This window comes from Poromitra crassiceps, assembly GCF_964638095.1.
Source record: "Poromitra crassiceps genome assembly, chromosome: 22".
NCBI classification, from domain to species: domain Eukaryota; kingdom Metazoa; phylum Chordata; class Actinopteri; order Beryciformes; family Melamphaidae; genus Poromitra; species Poromitra crassiceps.
The window spans coordinates 19,430,398-19,451,790 of record NC_139647.1 but is presented as its reverse complement, the minus strand read 5'-3'; the positions used below and the strand labels follow the sequence as shown (position 1 = coordinate 19,451,790).

Sequence of the window (21,393 nt, the reverse complement as noted above, 5' to 3'; positions counted from 1 at the left end):
GTGATTCCCCGTTTCAGGATGCACAAGTATTTTGGACAGATTCATAATTAAGTCGTTTTTTTTTTTTTTTTTTTTTGCACTTTCATGTAAAGAAATGTCATCTCAATCGCCAAACAATCAACAACAGTGATCCAATCTCGAGTCATTTCATGAAAACTTTCGCATTTTCTCTTCTTTTTTTTTTATACTGTGTTTATTATTTTTTGCACATAAGACAGAACAGTACAAATCGCAGACATACGCACAGGCTTAAAAACATATTAAAACAGACAACCAAAACCAAAACAAACAAACAAACAAACAAAAAAACAAAAACAAAAAAACACCTGAAAAAAAAAAAACTATAACACATAATTGGATGCACAATAAAAAAAAAATTATAGATAAAAAACAAAAAATACTATCTGTTCCTCCTTGACACTAGTATTCAACGGAGACCTTCTCCACTCCTGCCCGACACATTCATACTCCTGAAATGATCTACAAAAGGTTGCCAAATCTTATCAAACTTGTGTTCCTGCTTCCTCAGAGAGAACTTTATTTTTTCCAGTTCCAAATGCTTCATTACATCATTCCTTAGGTTTAAATGGGTTGGTGCAGATTTCTGTTTCCAGTTCAGTAAGATGAGCCTCCGTGCCAGTATACAGACCGCATTTTCTCTTCTAAACACCCGGTGCCTGGTCGCTCTTTCCTGGGGGAATTCCACCGACGCACAGGAAGTGATGCGTCTCACACAGAAGAAGAGCTGGGTAGTTAGCGTTAGCAGCGATAGCCACCGTGACCGAACAGACAAAGAACAGACTGACTCAAACGGCGAGAAAGACCTCACAGGTCCGGACACACTGACTGTTGGATTGACAGGATGAGTTGGACTGACAGGTGATGAGTTTGATTGACAGGTGATGAGTTGGATTGACAGGTGATGAGTTGGATTGACAGGTGATGAGTTTGATTGACAGGTGATGTCTGCGAAGACGGAAGAGCAGTGCAGAAACAATGAGCGCTGAGCAACAAAAATATGTCACCGCAATCATTCAAATGTCAAAATAATTTGTGAACTTTGAACTCATGAACATCACCAGACTTATGATATCTTATTGTCAGATTCCCTTTGCAGTCTTCTTTCGGTGTTTCTCAGATGATCCAGTTGACTGTGTGTGTGTGTGTGTGTGTGTGTGTGTGTGCGCATGAGCGTGCGTGTGCGCGCGTGTGTGTCCGTGCGTGTGCTTGTGTGTGCTGTGTGCGTGTGTGTGTGTGTGTGTGTGTGTGCGTGCGTGTGCGTGTGTGTGTGTGTGTGTGTCAGGTTCGCTCTGGGGGATGCTTGCAGGCCACTGCCCGAGACAGCTGCTCTGGTGGAGGATATTGTCCACACACAGCTCATCACCATGGTAACACACACACACGCACACACACACAACCAAATGTCATGCCCTAATCCATACTATCTATATGAGGCTAATAACTGCGATGTGATTGGTGGATTAGCTGCAGCAGGCCTGTGAGGGGGCGGCTCTTCGGGGGTCAAGGGTGATTTCAGCTGAGGACATCCTGTTCCAGATGAGGAGAGACAAGGTGACTCTTATTGATCCAAAACCCAAACTTCTAAATACTGTTGCCCTCCCTGTGCTTTTCCTGACATTCCTGTGAAATGAATGACGTGTACAATGGTTTGAATTCTTTCCTCTTTTTATCTGTTCCTCCCTCTCTCTCTCTCTCTTCATGCCTCTTTACCTCGCTCTCTCTCTTTCTCTCTCTCCGTGTGTCTGCGTCAATGTCTCTCGCCCAGAGGAAGGTGTCAAGGCTATTAAAATATCTTCAGTTTAGAGATTATAAATCAAAACTGCTCAAATCCATGGATGAAGAAGACACTCAGCAAGACACAGGTACACACACACACACACACACACGCACACGTGTAGTGTTTAAATGGAACGAGGATATACGCAGCTCTTTTTGAAATGTATTGTCTGACATCTTTACATAAGCGATGCCACCAAAATATCATTGTGTTTTGTAGACAGGTGGAGTGCCGGTGGTGCTGCTGCTGCTGCTGCTGGAGGCGGTGCTCCTGCTGCCGGAGGCGGTGCTCCTGCCGCCGGAGGCGGTGCTCCTCCCGCCGGCGGCAACCAGCGGAGGCAGCGATTGGCCCAGGACTTCCTGATGTGGATGGATCAGACAGGCGAGCTCCTGTCCTTGGCCGATAGACAGGAAGTAGACCCTGTCAAACAGGAACGGATGGAGGTCAGAGTTCATCCGATGAAGTCATCACCTCATGTCTCGATCACACCGATCACACATCACACAGGCAGCATTTTTGACAGCTTGCCCAGTAAACTCTGTGTGTGTGTGTGTGTGTGTGTGTGTGTGTGTGTGTGTGTGTGTGTGTGTGTGTGTGTGTGTGTGTGTGTGTGTGTGTGTGTGTGTGTGTGTGTGTGTGTGTGTGTGTGTGTGTGTGTCTCTCTTCAGCGTTTGGAGCGTCAGACTCGGATCATGGACCAGACTCAGTACTCGGAGTTCTGTGAGAGTCGACAGCTCAGCTTTGGTAAGCCCGCTGACACTCTACACCAGAGGTGGCCAATACGTCGATCGAGGATAAAACTATGTTAACATATCTGGCACTTTTAAATGTGTCAATTTCATCTACAAGACGACGTAGATGTTAAGGGACCGGGGGAGGGGGGGGGGGGGGGGGGTTGGTAGATCATGTTGAGCTGGTCATTTTAAGTAGCTCGCAAGGCATAAAAGTGTGGGCACCCCTGATCTACACACTCAAGAGCTTTAATGATTTAAAACAAATACAGATGAAGACCGAGGACAGAAAGACAGAATGACAGTGCTGAATACATACAAGAAACAGCCTGCAAAGTCAACCAAAGCTAATATAGTCAACAAAGCTGTTGTTGTGCTAATTGATGAAAGTCTTATTGAAATTAAATTACAGTATTCTTCATTGGGGACCACTGGAAACGCTCCTCAAGGACCCCATGTTAGGAATCTGAACACTGCAGACCTCATTATGAAAAGTGTGTGTGTGTGTGTGTGTGTGTGTGTGTGTGTGTGTGTGTGTGTGTGTGTGTGTGTGTGTGTGTGTGTGTGTGTGTGTGTGTGCGCGCGCGTGCGTGCGTGTGTGTGTGTGTGTGCGCGCGTTTGCATGTGTGTATATAGCTAAAAAAGCTTCAAAGTTTCGGGACTGGCTGGACTGCAGCAGTCTGGAGCTGAAACCTAACAGCATTGCCATGGAGATCTTGTCATACTTGGCCTATGAGACTGTTGCCCAGGTAACATCCACGATGTGAAATTATACCAAAAATATTAAATGTATTCAGAATGAAATAGGTGGGGAAAATGTAAAAATATCAATATATGTATTATATTTTCCCTCCTCTCAATGCAACTATCTCCATTGTTGTGTTTTCTGATTTGAAAGTTTTTTTTTTAAAGTAATGCTTCTTTTGATGTTTGATTGATTAATTGATTAATTCAGATAATCTCTCCTATCTCTCTTGTTCTGTCTGTGATCATCTTTCTCCAGATTGTGGATTTGTCTCTGTTGGTAAAGCAGGAAATGACATCAAAGAGCAATCCAGTCAGTCACGTGATCTCTGCCAGCTACATCCTCTACAACACACAAACTGAGGTACGCTGTCTGCACACACACACACACACACACACACACACACACACACACACACACACAGACACACACACACACACACACACACACACACACACACACACACACATTTACATACTTTTATTTGGATCCAAAGTAGAGCAAATATTACAGACCCAAACATTTTAGAAGAAGGCCGCACGCAGTACAGTACATTTATATTGAACCAGACACTGATGCATGTACTTCTTAAGCACAGGAAAAGACATTGCAGCAAGATGATGACTTAAATATAAAGTATGCAAACTGACATATGTAAGCATGTTTAGCACTCAAGGGTATACAAAGCATCGTCTTCTCCAGATAAAGAGGCTGCCTATTATGGCTGAAATGGAGCAGTATTTTGCTAATTTTTTTGCATCAGGCTTTAGCAGCCTGCCTAGTTGCAGTCCACGGAGCACGAGTTTGTGGACATGCCCCAGACTCCCAAACACAAGCACAATGAGTTGGCAGCTATAGCCTAGAGTTGTAATATATTCTACTAAGGGCTGATATTTCAAGATATTTCATTCACACACACACACACTTCTCTTAACTCCAATTGTTTTGTAACCATTAAACATGTCTGCCTCCATAACCCATTTTCAGGCTTTAGGTAAATACTCTCTCCTCTCTGTCTCTTTCAGGTAAAGAAGGATCCAGACTCCCCTGAAGCCACTCCCCCCTCCACTCCAGGCTCCTCCCACTCTTCCAAGCCCCAACTACAAGGCAACGGCAGTCTGGATGGCCGAGCCAGACAGAGAAAACGCAAAAAGGTAGGTGTGTGTGTGTGTGTGTGTGTGTGTGTGTGTGTGTGTGTGTGTGTGTGTGTGTGTGTGTGTGTGTGTCGGCTGTAGTCCTCTGATCTGAGGGATATTGGTTGTTTTAGGATGGGATATAAAAGTATGGGAAGTGAGACAGCAGTGAGTAACCAGCCTTTCTTAAAGGAACACTCCGCCCATTTTCAACCAGCTTTGTATCATTAGAACATCAGTAGTATATCAGAAAACTGTAAACGGTTTTGAAGTCTGTCATTTAATTTGACAGTTATTGACTGTTAAAGTGTGGACCAGTGACATCACTGGTCCACACTAACTCAAATGAATAACTCATTAACTCAAATCAACTCTCAATAACTGACAAACTATTCATCATTCATCTAGTTTGACAGTTATTGAGAGTTTATTTGAGTTAATGAGTTATTCATTTGCGTTAGTGTGGACCAGTGATGTCACTGGTCCACGCTTTAACACTCAATAACTGTCAAATTAAATTACAGACTTCAAAACAGTTTACAGTTTTCTGATATACTACTGATGTTCTAATGATACAAAGCTGGTTGAAAATTGGCAGAGTGTTCCTTTAAGTCATTGGAAGATTAATAGACTGGAGAAACTGGTCAAGTTGGCAACTAAACAGGCTGCAGCCTTTTGAATTCCCTCCTATAAATGCAAAGTAAGCCGAATAAAATACTGCACACTAGTCAGTCTATTACCCAACACAATATCTTGTAATGTCAGTTAATATTGTGAGGAATTTGGACCCATTACCATTTTAATAAAAGTATAATTTTTCTGACTGGTAAGCAGAGTGAAGTTCATGGGTGTGTGTGTGTGTGTGTGTGTGTGTGTGTGTGTGTGTGTGTGTGTGTGTGTGTGTGTGTGTGTGTGTGTGTGTGTGTGTGTGTGTGTGTGTGTGTGTGTGTGTGTGTGTGTGTGTGTGTGTGTGTGTGTGTGTGTGTGTGTGTGTGTGTGTGTGTGTGTGTGTGTGTGTGTTTCAGAGTTGTCCTGCTACAGTGGAACCTCCCAGTGGAGCCATCCAACCCTGTCACATCAGAGAGGCTATTAGAAGATACAACTACAGACACACAGTATGTACACACACACACACACACACACCACACCATGCTACATGCCCACTACCGACTACACACACATTTATGCACAGGCATACAGTACTATGCAAAAGTCTTAGGCACATGTAAAAAGAATATCCGTCAATTGTCTTCAAAAATAATTAAATTCTAAAATTCTAAATCACAAATTAATATTTTAGCAGTCTACTGACACACTGCAGAGACCATGTATGATTATATATATTTTTTATATACACACCTGATTTGATGTAACAGTATACATTCATAACTTACACGTTTCCTCTCTCTCAGAGCACCTATCGGAGGAGTGGGATGGCCTTCTTAGCCTGCTGAGGATCAACACTTTCTTCACCCCCCCATTCCCGTAAACCATTATTTGTCTTGTCTGTTGTTTAATTGTTGTAATAAAGAATTTTCAGTCAGCCAGTCCTGTCATCTTCTCAACACAAATATATTAGAATGATTTAGAAACAGTGGAAAATGTATTTATTTGGACTCAGATAAATAATATACTTTCTTAATTTTCTGTATAAAAAAAATATAGCTATGATGCTACAAGTGACCACAAGGCAATGGCAGAAACTTTCACATGCAAAGGTTTAGGCATGAGGAGTGATTGGTTAGGTTTAGGCATGAGGAGTGATTGGTTAGGTTTAGGCATGATGAGTGATGGTTGGTTGGGTTTAGCCTAGGTAAACCCAGCCCCCACGTGACCTGCTCTCTCAGTTCCCAGTCACTTGTGACTGTAAGCAGGGTGAGCCTGAGAGCAGGTCACTGGGGGCTGGGTTTACCCAGGCTAGGTTGGGTTTAGGCATGAGGAGTGATTGGTTGGGTTTAGGCATGAGGAGTGAGGACTACTCCTTTTTCTTTTGTCCTGATCGCTTTGAAGGCACCATAAACCGTGAAGTCAGCCAGGATCCCACTAACTGTACTTCTTGACAAGATGCACAGCCTATGCTGCCTGATTGGCTTTCCCTGAGATTCTTACCCTAACCTTAACCAATCCTAGTCAAGTCTTTACTGTTTATCTGATAAAACAAAACCCAGAAGAACCCAATTTGTTTACAATAACAATACAATAACTTTGCTGCCTAAAAAAACAGATGAAAGTTCAATCTGTGCACATCTCAGATTAGAACTCACAACCTCTCCATCTGATGGCAGCTGACATACACAGTGAACCACAAAGGAACTGCCACTGATGCTGTATTTCTCTCTGTATGACTTTTGAAGTGCATGGCTATAGGTCAAAATCTGGAAAAGGCTACTGTATATTTGAGCTTTTAGTCAATTTAGAAATAGTTAAGTAGACTCAGTTATGGCAAGATATTAATTTCTGGACTTCCAAACATCAATTTAGACTCTTGATCACTTAATAAATTGATTAAAAGCAACAATACAGTATAACAATTTCCTGGTTTCAGCCTCACTATTTATATAATTCATGCTAATTTCCAGTTTTGGCGATTAATTAGCTCATTATGGTAATTACTCAAATTGCCCAACATGCAACTCTTACCAACTAAGTTGAATTTCATCCACTAGGCATAAATATGACATTTCAATCATAAAAGTTCATAAGAAACAACATTACTGGGTCGAAGAAATTTCCAGTAGACTATTACCTTGCCCTAAAGCCTAAAGAGTAAATGTGGAGTGACACCAGAGGTTTAGCGCAGGTGTAAGCAACCACCACCACCACCCCCCCAAGCTGAATGTACCGATGTACCTGAAGGAAGCCTCACTTTCATGTGAGCGAGAGACCTTAAGAGAGAGTGAGAGAGAGAGAGAGAGAACAGAGGTCAGCCAAAATCCCGCTGTAAAAAGTTTGACCTGTCTGGTTTAAAAAATGTTACATTTCAGCTGTCAATCAACATGCAACAAAATCCCGCACATTGGATTTGTAGCAGGGTTACTGTGGGAGGACTGAAGCTTACATGGTAGACTACACACCACAAGCTGAATTTAACTGAATGTACTGTATGTAGGTTTAAGCAACCACCACCACCACCCCAAGCTGAATGTCCTGACGGTTTTGAAGGATGACGGTGGCTCCCTCTGATGGCAGCTGACATACACAGTGAACCACAAAGGCACTGCCACTGATGCTGTATTTCTCTCTGTATGACTTTTGAAGTGCCTGCATGGCTATAGGTCAAAATCTGGAAAAGGCTACTGTATATTTGAGCTTTTAGTCAATTTAGAAATAGTTAAGTAGACTCGATGGAGGAGACATTGCAGCACTGCCCCGTCTTTAACATCACCAGCTGTTTACGCCGGGGGTCACTGTACAAATCCCATTGTTGGGTACAAGTTGGGTAGCAGCATAATTACTAAAATAAATAAAACTAATAATATTGGTTGCATGGTCGAGGGTGAGGCCACATTAGCATTCATATATAGCCTATTAAACTAAGGAACGTATGTGATTTATTTCATTGTCCGCTATCAAGAAGAGTAATTCAGTTGGTTACTGAAATCGCTGGGCTGGGCGCAGAGTGTTTGGTTTGGTGTGGGAGAAGGCAAGAGCTGTCAAAACAGAAGCCTCGCTCCTGGCTAATCACAGAGAGGCTGCCTGCTCCAGGCGCTTTGAGCACACTGGTCTTAAACACTACAGATCACTGGTAAACATGAGACTGGTATTTGTGAATATTGCAATATGAAGGAAAGTAATGATTGATTGTCCTCACCAGTGTTGGGCAAATTACTTTCAAAAAGATACATATTTATTACAGTTAACAGTTCAAATATACAAGTTATAAAACAGTTATATTATTTTTCAAATATAAAGATAGTAAAAAAGACAAAATATTTTTTCAAAAAACAAGCTTATATTACGGTACTATAAATACTTTCAACTTTCAAAAACACATATTTATTATACAGTTAACAGGTTCAAATATAGTTATAAAACAGTTATACGTTTTTAAAGATAGTAAAAAAAAAAACAGACAAAATAATTTTTCAAAAACAAGCTAATATTAGTTATAATGAGAACATAGGTAGGAAGAACACAAGGAACATAAGAACATAGGAACATAGGAACATAAGGTTTTCAGATAAGCATTAATTTATGCTGTTTTAACTTCAACAAAAAAGGATAGACATTCGAAATCCAGGAATACGGTATTTACAAAACTTTTTTTTTTCTTTTATAATGGGTACCAAAACAGGGAGGTCATGTGCAACTACAGTTGGTACTGCCCAACTCATTTTCTCTGGCTGGGGGGCTGTAGCATCTCTTGGAAACTGACGGGAAACACGAGACGTCCTGTGGGCACACTAACATGAAGGCCAGGCTAGCACTTACAGTTGTTTCTTATCTTTGGTCTCAGACATGCAGTGACGTCTGTTCATTTTGGCAAAAAGATATGAATGGAAATGTCCAAGCTTTCACACTGCCTGCAGAAGCATGCCTCTTGCTCAGAAAAGCTGCCTCGGCTCAGTTAAGTAGGGATGGCATCATAAATGCACAGATTTAACCAGTCACTCGCACACAATATGACAATATATCTCCTCATGATAAGATGTCTTGGTATCTGCTTCATGCAACAAACGAGACTAAATCCACAGCCCCTCATGAAGAATCGCCTGCATCAGATCATTCTCAAACCCTGCGCCTCAACCATCACTGACCTTCGTCTGGTCCTCCAGCATGGCCCTTGAGACCAAAGAGTCTGGTGCGATTATGTGTGCCAAGGCGGCTGCCTCACTCAGCATCCTCTGCTTCTGGACCATCAGGTTGTTCAGCCTGGCTATCTCGTCCTTCAACAGCTCAACCTGATAACGGAGGATAAGAGAGGAGTAAGTGTGGTCCATATAGATGCTTGAATGGATACTGTGTGCATGTGTGTGTGTGTGTGCATGCGCAGGTGTGTGTGTGTGTCTACCTGCTGGTTGTTGCTGCCGTCCCCTGGCATGTTGCCAGCTGGCAGAGAGACTCTCCACAGCAGTTTGAGCAGTCGGTGGGCCTCCTCCAGGACCTGCTGCATGCTCTTCACACCGGTGGTCAAACTCTTCAGATGCTGCGGTTCCTTCGCCTGATGAGACATGCACACAATAGATCCACTTCAATAGGCTGTTTGTTGTCTAGAATGTTGCTGAACTGCTGTATGTCGGTATGTCGACTTTGTCTAAAAATAGTGGCAATGAAAAGTGGCAATACAACTCAACTAAAATCTCATCTATCCCCATCCAGTTTTCCCAATGGGGGTGGGGTGGTGGGGGGGGGATATACAGCTGGAGACTATTCACACAGGGACTGTGAACTTAGTTGAAAATTCAAAATTGTCAACTATGAACGACGTGACTGGTTAATTTTAATCAGTGTGAAATGAACTTTGAGCGAGCTCTTGTGAAGTGTGAACTCGCACAACACTGGATAGTCAGGATGCTACAAAACAGAGGAAACTGAGAAAAAGTGGGAAATTGGAATTGCTACAAATAAATGAGTTGTCTTTCACATTTGTGTGTGTGTGTGTGTGTGTGTGTGTGTGTGTGAGTGAAATCAAACCCTGAAAGAAGATCTAATCTAAAAACAACACCACCACCACACATTTGCAACTGGGAGAAATAGATGTTTGACATAGCGTGTCATTACCTTGTTGTCCTGCAGGTGTTTGTCCATCTTGCGTGTGAGCCTGTGGCCCTCTGAGATTTGTTTGTACAGGGCTTTGAAGTCCTCAATCTGGCCCAAAACATGGCGGCCGTTGCGATCGGCCCAGAGCCGGTGGCCTGGCACCGGGAGGGAGGGATCGCCGGAAGAGACGCCTTCACCAGAGCTGCCGCTGTGCTGGTAGCCTTCGTCCACCTCCTTCTTAGCACGACGTGCCATTTCTGGACAGAGTTATGAATGGCAGGACAAGAGACAAAAGAGAAAGCAACACTGTCACTGACACAACTGGGCAGAGTAATAGAGAGCGGCAGGAATGAGTCTGGAGGTATACTTCCGGGGGTTTGTGAGAGGAAAAGTCTATGGGATTTAACATGGGGGGTTTCGCTTAAATGCATAAAATAAGGTCTGTGGTTAACACAAGTTTATGGGAAACGTGAATTTGGGTTCAGCGTGATAATCTTCACAAACGTGAAGAACTTTTATGACTTTTGGAACATACATTTTTTTGATTTATTACCTCGGTTTTGTGGTCTAAATCGCTCGTTTCAAGTCTTCTTCAATACAGCATGATGATCATTTTGTAAATTACGCTCCCATTTAGAGTCAAATAGACTGTAAAGCAGACTATGTTTTGGGGCGTGATTCCAGTGACCAATGGCAGGCAGCGCTGCGGATTTGTGGGAAACCATTGGTCTCACGCTAGCTGCTTCTGGCTCAAATAACCAAGATGGCGACGGTCAAAATGTCAAACTCGAGGCTTCAAATCAGGAGTTCACAAACCAATGGGTGACATCACGGTAGCTATGTCCATATTTCTATACAGTCTATGGTCACAGACGGGCAGTACTGCTCCTCTGGGTCTGTGTTGTTGTTTACCTGAGGCGGAGAGAGGGTAGTTGTTGATGTTGATGGTGTACGGGCAGTTGGCCCCTTTGAGCAGCAGCTCCTCCTGCATCTGTTGGAGTGCCGTGTTGCTCTGGATGCTCCTCTCCAGCGCCAGCCTCAGGTTTCTGATCTCCAGAAGAAGCTCCCCTACGTCCACCGAGCCCGAGCCAGGGACAGGGACACGCTCCTTGGACGCCTCGCTGGATTCTGCTCAGAAGTACAAGCAAGGAGAGGGAAATTTAGCTCACGATTGCACAGCATTAACCAGAATTTCTCTCGGATTTTAAGCCCTGGTTCAGATCAGAGGTGTTGCCGGATTCTCGTGTAACTTGGCTCACCAAAGTGTCCCTTTTAAATGATTTTTCGATAGTGCGCTAGTGCACCGACGAGGACACATACGCCCAAACCGGCTTCCCACCCTCAGGCACAGCCAATCGTGCCTGTATGGACGCCCGAGCAAGCCGGAGGTAACACGTGGATACGAACCTGCGACCCTCATGTTGGAAGGCAGGGAATCTACCTACACTACCCGAACGCCACCAAAGTGTCTCTTTTGAAAAGTAACGTGGGCATTTTGAAAGTTGGCTCGTCATGCAAAAACGTGTGCATCTTTTGTTAGTATGTGGCCTTTAAAGCCTCTTCAAGCTCTATTAAGCAATACCTTAATTAATAGTACATTTCAAGTTTAGTTTACTCTCACTTTACCATACATCTCTATGCAAGGCAGAATGAGAAAATGTTTCTCTAAAGGATCAAGGTGCAAAAAAAAGAAAAGAAATAACAATATATAAGAAACACAAATATGTATGCAACACAGAAAAAAAGTGAAAACAATTACGTTTGTAAGATTGTAAAACCAGTGTCCAGTGTAAATGTGAACAATTAAGAGTCTTATCAGGGTGAGATGGATTGGCTATTTAGCAGCCTGGTAGCTTGTGTGAGGAAACTGTTTAACAGTCTTGTGGTTCTGGCTCTGATACTCCAGCACCTCCTGCCAGATGACAGAGGTTCAAAGAGTTTGTGAAGAGGGTGTGAGGGGTCCCTGACCATGTTCAGTGCTTATGAAGGGATTGGCTCTGGTAGAGGTCCTCAATAGAGAATAGAGAGACTCCAAAAACAACAACAACAACAATGGCTGTAAATCAGCACAAGACTCTTTTCAGAGACAACATGCCTTGGCGTACCTGTGCGTTTGTGAGTGTGTTTGATCTTTTGCAGCTCCGCACGCAGCGACTGGAGCAAGCATTGGGAGTCAGCCACCTGCTGCCTCTGGAGTGTCACCTGACACTTAACCTCACCCTGCAACCTGCAAACGCACACACAGGGATCAGAAGTTTCACAACACAAAACATACTACTCTATCAAAGAAAGGTTTCATAGATAACGGTCTAGCCCTTAAAGACAATATGCATGTACAGTACACGTGTGTGCACACACAGCAACGACTGTAGGAAAGTGATATGTCAGTGAACTGTCCTCTGGGGCCTGGGGTCATCTGTAAAGGATTCAGTATGGCGCGTGCATGCGTGTGCTCTGGGGCAAGGACTCAAATGCTATATTCTCATGTTCTAAGTTCTAGTAATGGTATAGAATTATGGTTAATTGTAATGAGTGTTTTGTATACTGTCATTATGGGCAGTAATGATAGTATGTGTGTATCTTGTTTGCGAGTGTGTGGTGCAGAATAGCTTGTCCTGTTAATGATCTGGCCTGTGTGTGTGTGTGTGTGTGTGTGTGTGTGTGTGTGTGTGTGTGTGTGTGTATACTAGGGGGTGGGGGGTCGATACAGCATAATATTTTGTGTGGCACGAATACCAAATATCACAATATTTGATCATATAAAGTGTCAAGTGCACGCAACATTTATGACAGGTTTTTTTATGACAGTGTTGGTCAGTCTGTCTGCTTGACAATCCAATTTTGCTGCAATAAAAATGATTGAAGTGAAATGAACAGATTGGAAACTTTATGTCATTAGATAGAAGCTTTTTCCTATGGGGAGATCATTTGCAGTTGAAAAAAGGTAATCAATCGCAATATTTTTAAAATTGCAATAATATCGTATCCTGATGTAAGTATTGTGATAAAGTAGCTGTGTGTGTGTGTGTGTGTGTGTGTGCGCGCGCATGTACCTGTGCAGCTCCTCCTTGCTGGAGTGCAGCGCCTCCTCCAGGCAGAGCTTGTCCTTCCTCAGAGCCTCGCCTTCCTTCCTGCTCTGATCCAAGTTGGTGGTGCGCCGGGCCAGCCTCTCCCGCAGCAACTCCACCTCTTTCTCCACCTCAGGCAATCTCCTCTCCAGTCGCTCCCTGTCCCCAATCTGCCCGCTCAGCTTCTTCAGCTGATCTTGCAGATCCTGGAGGGGGGTGAGAAGAATGGCAATACTGTTACACAGAAGTTCATATTTTAATTTGAGTATATATCAGAGAAAAGGTTTGGAATGACTGATGGGGTTTTTTCTGGAGCTACTAGCTTCCAGCTGCCTTACATTCAGGGCGTTGTCTCCTTTCCTCTTTTGCTCTTGCAGGTCCTCCAGTTCAAACTCCACTTGGTCCTTTGCCTGCTGCATGTCTTCCAGCTCGATCCCCCTCATCGCCAGGAGATGCTTCAGCTTCTGGGTTTCCAGCATTTTCTTAGGGTGTTCCCCCTGGAGTTGGGTCAGCACTGCTTGCTTTTCCATCAAAAGAGTGTGGTGCTCCTCCGCCCCCTGAGGGAGATGGTAAGATACAGAGTATATAGATGTCAATATACTGTAATGCATGAAATGATTTTTTTCTTCAATGACTGTTCGAAGGGATTCTGACTTTCTGCAAGCAGAATAATGGTGTGGGCAGATTGAGCACACTCAAAGAGTGAGGATTAGCATGTAGCATAGCGTTACACTGGCATAGTGAATGTGCAGGTGACTTGCCTGCTGGTATTTCTGCAGTTGGGCTTTGTGCGCGGCCTCTCTAGCCTTGGCCACAGCGTCATTGCTGTGAATCTGACGACACAGCTCTGAAATCTGCACAACAGAAGAAGGACAAGACGGCTTCGTGTGAGACACGCCTAACACAGAATCCTAGTGACGGCACAGTAAACAATATTTGCTGCCGTGATAAATCAAACCACAGGATAGGTTACATGACATGAGCAAATATCAGCAAGTATGTTTAGTGACACAGGGGGGAGCGCTATTAGTGATCTGTTGTGATTTAATTAAATATTATTTTTTTTATTAATTAAATTAAATATCTGTGTTATGGTCCATTTCACTCCTTTCACTCTTAAACATATGGCATACACACACTCATACTTCTGTACTTCTCTACTACTTAGCTGAGAGACACCGACAAGTTAAAAACACCCCCCCCCCCCCAATAATGAAGGACAACCATGAATAACTATAAAATTCACCTGGCAGAATATTTGAACAGCTGCAGTGACAACATTCTGGTTAACCTTATATGCAGTCCCAGTTAAAGTCACATGTTAGCGAGCGTCAGTCATCTTATGAAACATACGCAGAGATTAAAGAAGGAAACATGCAGATAAGACCAACCTGAGCATCCCTTTGTGCCTTGTTGTCCTTCTCTCTGTCCAGCGCATCCCTCAGTGCCTACAGGGAAGACAGACAGTATCAAAGGTCACTTACTACATAACTATATCAAATCAAGAGTTGATCACTCCTCGTTCTGGGCTCTGGAGTGATGTGTTTTTATGATGCTGCTGTATTGATTCAAAGACGGACTCTACAACAAGCAACTATGAACGAGCTAAGAAAAGGAAAGATGTTTAAAAAAGACTGAAGTCCATGTGGTGGCCCTTACTCTCTGGCACCAACATGGCTGATTCTGATTTGTTTTTTTTCTGGAGCTACTAGCACACTACTAGCTTCCAGCTGCCTTACATTCAGGGCGTTGTCTCCTTTCCTCTTCCTATCCTCCAGTTCAGACTCCACTTGGCCCTTTGCCTGCTGCATGTCATCAAGGTCCATCCCCTTCATCGCCAGGAGATGCTCCAGCTTCTGGGCTTCCAGCCTTTTCTTATGCTGTTCCAACTGGAGTTGGGTCAGCACTGCCTGCTTTTCCATCAAAAGAGTGTGGTGCTCCTCCGCTTTCTAAGGGAGATGTCAAGATACAGAGTATATAGATGTCAATATACTGTAATGCATGAAGTGACTTTTTTCTTCAATGACTGTTCGAAGGGATTCTGACTTTCTGCAAGCAGAATAATGGTGTGGGCAGATTGAGCACACTCAAAGAGTGAGGATTAGCATGTAGCATAGCGTTACACTGGCATAGTGAATGTGCAGGTGACTTGCCTGCTGGTATTTCTGCAGTTTGGCTTTGTGCGCGGCCTCTCTAGCCTTGGCCACAGCCTCATGACGACACAGCTCTGAAATCTGCACAACAGAAGAAGGACAAGACGGCTTCGTGTGAGACACGCCTAACACAGAATCCTAGAGACGGCACAGTAGGGTCACAGCAAACAATATTTGCTGCCGTGATAAATCAAACCACAGGATAGGTTATTATCTCAATTGCTCTAAAGTCAACAATGAGTGAAACGAGTTGTGTTGATTTAAGCTCACCTCTTTGTCCTTTTCCTGGACGAGTTGACCGAGCTCCTGGATGGATCTGCCGCATTTCAGAGCGTTTTCCTCCTGCGTGCTGATCTCCTTCTTGTTCTCCTCCAACTTCCCAGTCAGGGTCTGTTTTTTAATGAGTTCATAATTAGCAACTCTTCAATCAAACATACTTTCAATACTGTGCAATAAAAATAAAAATAAAGTTGTCTCTATGTACCGTACCTTGTTCTGGTTCTGGGCTCCCTCCAGTGCTTTCGTCACATTTTCATTGGTGCTTTTTGCCTGGGTGAGCTCATCATTCAACAGCTTATTGTGAGACTCCAAACGGCTAAGGTCACTCTGCTTCTTAGCACAAGCACAGAATACATGACAAAGAAAAGAAGAAAAAAACATGAGCAAATATCAGCAAGTATGTTTAGTGACACAGGCGGGGAGTGCTATAGTGATCTGTTGTGATTTAATTAAAAACATTTTTTTTAATTAATTATGGTCCATTTCACTCCTTTCACTCTTAAACATATGGCATACACACACTCATACTTCTGTACTTCTCTACTACTTAGCTGAGAGACACCGACAAGTTAAAAACACCCCTCCCCTCCCCCAATAGACGACAACCATGAATAACCATACAATTCACCTGGCCGAATATTTGAACAGCTGCAGTGACAACATTCTGGTTAGCCTTATATGCATTCCCAGTTAAAGTCACATGTTAGCGAGCGTCAGTCATCTTATGAAACATACGCAGAGATTAAAGAAGGAAACATGCAGATAAGACCAACCTGAGCATCCCTTTGTGCCTTGTTGTCCTTCTCTCTGTCCAGCGCATCCCTCAGTGCCTACAGGGAAGACAGACAGTATCAAAGGTCACTTACTACATAACTATATCAAATCAAGAGTTGATCACTCCTCATAAGGTTTGGTGACCACCTACTATTATGCAGTTATTCCTGCAAAACACATATATTTTCAAGTGTATTGAAAATCAACGGTAATGATTAGCTTCACTGAGTCTTGAATATTCACCTGTTCTAAATCGGCGACCTTCTTGGATGTGTCTTGAAGTGCAGCGTCCGCTCTCTGAGCTTGCTCTCTCAGACGCCGGGTTTCTCCCACCTCTCCAGACAGACTCTCCAATGCTTTCCTGACAACATACACAGACGAAATGAGGTGAGCGTCCAGACACATTTTCACCAGTGTGGTTCCATGACATCTTCCTGCCTTCTGAGACTGTTTGCCTGAATACTACGCAAAGTTCTGTAGTCAAAGCTTTAGAGACTAATGTAACGTTGACATCATTTCTGGGATTTTGGTACCTACCGGGGTATCCTAAGCTTCTATTAAAGGGCTTTGAACAATTATGTTCCCTTCAAAATTCCTTTCTAACAGAACCAAAACCAGGTCCCCATCAATGATACCTCTTGTGTCGAGAGTGGACACATAGTAAGGCATATACAGGAAGTGGTTACTGTTTTGCTAGACTTAGCAATCACAATTTTCCACTTCTATAACTTTTCCAGGATGTTCATAATCCTATGAACCTTGGTTAGTGGCCTCTGGGTACAAAGTTGCTGCCTACATTCAGGTAGTAAACTAATCATGTTGGTTGCAGGATAACAATAAGATAGTTGATATATCAAATAATACCAAACAAACATGACTATTCATCGCTGTGACGCTAACACTGCTAGTTTCTTGAATATGGTGGGGTTGTATACGATGTATACGACTTACGATGCAGACACCAGTAGTTCATCTTTCCCTGACAGCTCTCTCTTGATGGACTCCACCTCTATCTTCAGGTCAATGTTCTTGGGAGAGACAACATTAATTCCATTATAGGACAAATACAGGTGGATGTATAGCAAAAACACTGGCACTAGCAATGAAACAAGTTGGACTAGGCACGCCTAGTGGTGAACGCAGCTATTTGATTCACTGACTTTCTCACTTGTTTCCTGGTTAAAAATCAGTGAGACACAGGGCAACATTTCAGGCTCTGGCAGGCATGGCAGATAATGTAGAATGGAAGACCTCTGGGGCGATAGATTCCCTGCCTACCAACACGAGGGTCGCAGGTTCGCACCCCCGTGTTACCTCCGGCTTGGTCGGGCGTCCATACAGGCACGATTGGCTGTCTCTGCAGGTGGGAAGCCGGATTAAGGGTATTTGTCCTGGTCGCTGCACTAGTGCCTCCTTTAGTCGGTCGGGGTGCATGTTCAGGGCAGAAGGGAACTGGTGGGAATAGCGTGATCCTCGCACATGTTACATCCTGCCGGTGAAGCTCCCCGCTGTCAGGTGAAAAGAAACGGCTGGCAACTGCACATGTCTCGGAGGAAGCATGGTGCTAGTCTACGGCTCTCCCGAGATCGGCAGAGGGTGGAGCAGTGACCAGGGCAGCAGGGGGGGGGGGGGGGGGGGGGAATTGGCCAAGTACAATAGGGGAGAAAAATCAGGGGGGGATGGGGTTCGGGGGAATGGAAGTGCTCTGAATATACACATATAGACTCAGTGCAAATAGGTGTATTGGCCAGCGCCGCAAAAAAATATGTGTGTACTACAAAAAGATACAAGTCTTTCAATACATTTCACTTCTTTTATCTAAATGGAAAAAAGAGTAGATGAACTTTCCAGGTGAGACAATGAGATTCTCATAAATACTTCTCACCCAAAAAGACAACAATACAATCACAACAATGAAACGGGTTACTGTGGCAACGTACACAAATAAAGGAGAAAAATCAACTGTTCTGAGATCAGCTCTGCGGGCTATGGGTTGAATAACGCCCAGCTGTAGTCACAGCTGGAGTTGTGATGTAATTTATTCCCATTAGGAAACAGTCACATACACATTATATGGCACTGTGAGGCCACATGAATGCATAACATCCATAAATAGGAACTAATATACATTTTTGCATACTTAAGTATATAGTATATACACACCGTTTTGAACATGTCCTCGGTGGAGTCATCACATTCCTGCCCCTTGCGCTCCTCCAAATGGTAGATCCGCAGCTTAAGGTTAAAGTTCTCCTTCTTCAGATCTGTCAATTGCTGTGTGGATAAATGTAACAAAAATATTAAATGTCTTGATTCATTCATAATTAATAACAGGCAACACAAGTTTGTTGAGCTTTGCAATGGAGTCATGGCTGTTTCACTCACATCCCAAAATTCCGTCATGGTGAGATGACTGATGGCAGCTTTGATGGGCCACATGTCATCTGGCGGTGGAAAGCGGCCTCTCAGACGCTTTTCCTTGTTGACTACGGCAGGTATGGCGGTTTTACCCTGGATGGGAAGCCGCTGGCTGCCTTTCTGCAAGGCCACAGGCTTCAACTTGCTGCGGGTCATGACGGGCGCACTAGAGAGAATAAAATAGGGATGGGAGAAACCACATGGTCATAAGGACTGACAGGGACATTGTTTTCCATCTCCTCCGGTCCCATATTACACAAGTTTAGATGTTGAATAACTCACTCAATATAACAAACAGTTTTAGGATCACTAATGGTTATATTTTGAGAGCAAAATAGACTTGTTTGTGTCTGTTTTCGAATGTGTGTTGTTGTTGTTTTGTTTGGGGGGTGGGAGTTCATTGGCTACAGAGACCCTTTTCACTGGCACTGAGATGTCATTTAGGTAGCCTTGACGCGAGACTCAGCCTTGAAGGATGAAGATCGAGTCTTGCATCGAGGCTACCAGTCCCCGGGACCAGCGCCCACACCGGAGTGTGTGTGAGCTGGCTGGGACTCGGGGACTTGTTGTGCCGGTGCTCGTTCCTTTTCCGCCCCTGGTAGTCCCCGTGACTACCAGGGGGGTTGCGGTGTGCACTCTGGGCCGTGCCAAGTGCACAGCGGCCCGGCCCACACAGGGCCGGTGATGGGACTGCCTACACCCACCAAGTCCCCAGTCCCCGGGACCAGCTCCCACACCGGCGGCTGGTCGTCGTGTGACTACTGAAATTAGGCACATACGGTAATAGGCTACTAACGTTACGTTGTGACAGGACCTGAGATGTCAGGCAGTCATGGACGGAAAGAAAACAAGTCCGTTTCAGTGCAACGTTATTTTACATACTAACCGTCGATTGCATTTTGATAACCTCGATGCGAGACTCAGCCTTGAAGAGTCTTGCATCGACGCTAGCATGTTTTAATCGTTATTTCCATGCTAACGTTAGTTAGCATGTTGGCTTGCTGATTTTTTTTATCGTTATTTCCATGCTAACGTTAGTTTGCTAGCAACTGGTGATTTTACCTTCTGCTATGTGACCCGGCAGCGGCTGGTCGTCGTGTGACTACTGAAATTACGCACAAACATAGGCTACTAAGTTAACGTTAGTTAGCTAGCAACTGGTGATTTTACCTTCTGCTGTGTGACTCGTATCTCACGACGGAATCCATGATACACCGACAACAATTTGTAGCAATGTTCGTAGTTGTAGTGTTCGTAGTTTTTCTCTCTCTCTCTGTGATGCTTCTGTCTTCTGTCTCTCCTCTCTGCAACGCACAGCGGGGTCACGCTACTTTTATTGGCTCCGATATGCAAATGTGGAGGCGGGTCGATAGCTAACGGCGCTACATTTGAAAAGTCTGTCGACTTCCGACCAATCAGCAACATGCACGCACGTACACGCGGGGTCATCCCTATGTTCCCTGGGTCCTATGTTCCCCGTTTTTCCCAATGGTGTCCACCCGCAATGCCGACCTTAGATCTACTGTGTGCCACTTAGATCATCTGTCACATTCACTGACTAATCAACTTAGCTAGAGTCAGAATGTCCCCAGTACAGTGTGTAGAGGACATCCTGGACTGCTGGATGATGACTAAGGATGATGTCAGTCGGGTCACGACTGGAAGAAACCAGACCATAACGCGACACAAAGTTAAAAAACAAGAGATTTCTTGTTGATTCACTGTTAAACCTTCACAGGAAGTTCCAAGCTGAAAATCCAAACAGTCTTGTCCTACGCTGTCTTTTGCAGACAAAGACCCTTCTGGGTTGTACGTCCAACCATTCAGGACAGCACGTCACCCACCCTACCGGATGAACTCAACGCGTTCTACGCTAGATTCGACCCCCCTGCCAGAGCGCCTCCCATCCACCCCCCCCCTCCCCTCTCCCACCCCTCTCCCACTCTCCCCCCCCCATCACCTCCCTCCCTCCCCTCACCCCCCCCCCCCCTCCTCCCCTCCCCCCCCTGCCACCCCTCCCCCCTCACCATCCCCCCCCCTCTCCGTCCCCCCACCACCCTTCCCCCCCCCCCCCCCCCCCCGTGCTTTGAGAAGCTGGTCATATCAAAGATCCGCCCCACACTCCCCCCGGACCACGACCCGCTACAATTTGCATACCGCCCCAACAGGAGCACAGCGGATGCAGTAGCACACGTGCTCCACACCGCCCTGTCCCACCTGGAGGGGAAGGACACCTATGTAAGAATGCTGTTCGTGGACTACAGCTCAGCATTCAACACCATAGTACCCTCCAGGCTGGTATGCAAACTCAGGGATCTGGGACTAAACACGGCAATGTGCGACTGGATCCTGGATTTCCTGACAGACCGCCGCCAGGTGGTGAGGGTGGGCAACCTCACCTCCTCCCCACTGACCATTAGCATAGGAGCGCCCCAGGGGTGCGTCTCCAGCCCCTTCTGGTACGACCTCTACACCCACGACTACGTGGCGACTCAAACTTCAAACACAATTGTGAAGTTTGCAGACGACACAGCGGTCGTGGGGCTGATCTCGGGGGGCGACGAGACGGCCTACAGAGAGGAGGTGGGGGTACT

The 21,393-nt window shown here is 44.7% G+C and overlaps 1 protein-coding gene across 2 annotated transcripts in view; it reads left to right on the top strand.

The window, feature by feature from the left end:
* The window catches only part of LOC310796484 (transcription initiation protein SPT3 homolog), a 9,590-nt gene extending 3,640 nt beyond the window's left edge, over positions 1-5,950 (top strand). The window contains exons 3-12 of one of the 2 annotated variants that reach the window (XM_083658675.1): positions 1,304-1,388; positions 1,486-1,572; positions 1,787-1,883; positions 2,018-2,241; positions 2,467-2,542; positions 3,166-3,278; positions 3,560-3,637; positions 4,300-4,428; positions 5,433-5,522; positions 5,820-5,950. In XM_083658675.1, coding sequence (XP_083514801.1) covers positions 1,304-1,388; positions 1,486-1,572; positions 1,787-1,883; positions 2,018-2,241; positions 2,467-2,542; positions 3,166-3,278; positions 3,560-3,637; positions 4,300-4,428; positions 5,433-5,522; positions 5,820-5,861 — 1,021 coding nt within the window. In that variant the 3' untranslated portion in view covers positions 5,862-5,950. Of the gene's footprint in view, positions 1-1,303; positions 1,389-1,485; positions 1,573-1,786; positions 1,884-2,017; positions 2,242-2,466; positions 2,543-3,165; positions 3,279-3,532; positions 3,638-4,299; positions 4,429-5,432; positions 5,523-5,819 lie in introns of both variants that reach the window. The other variant, XM_083658674.1, reaches the window with a different exon arrangement.
* Positions 5,951-21,393: the final 15,443 nt, after the last annotated feature.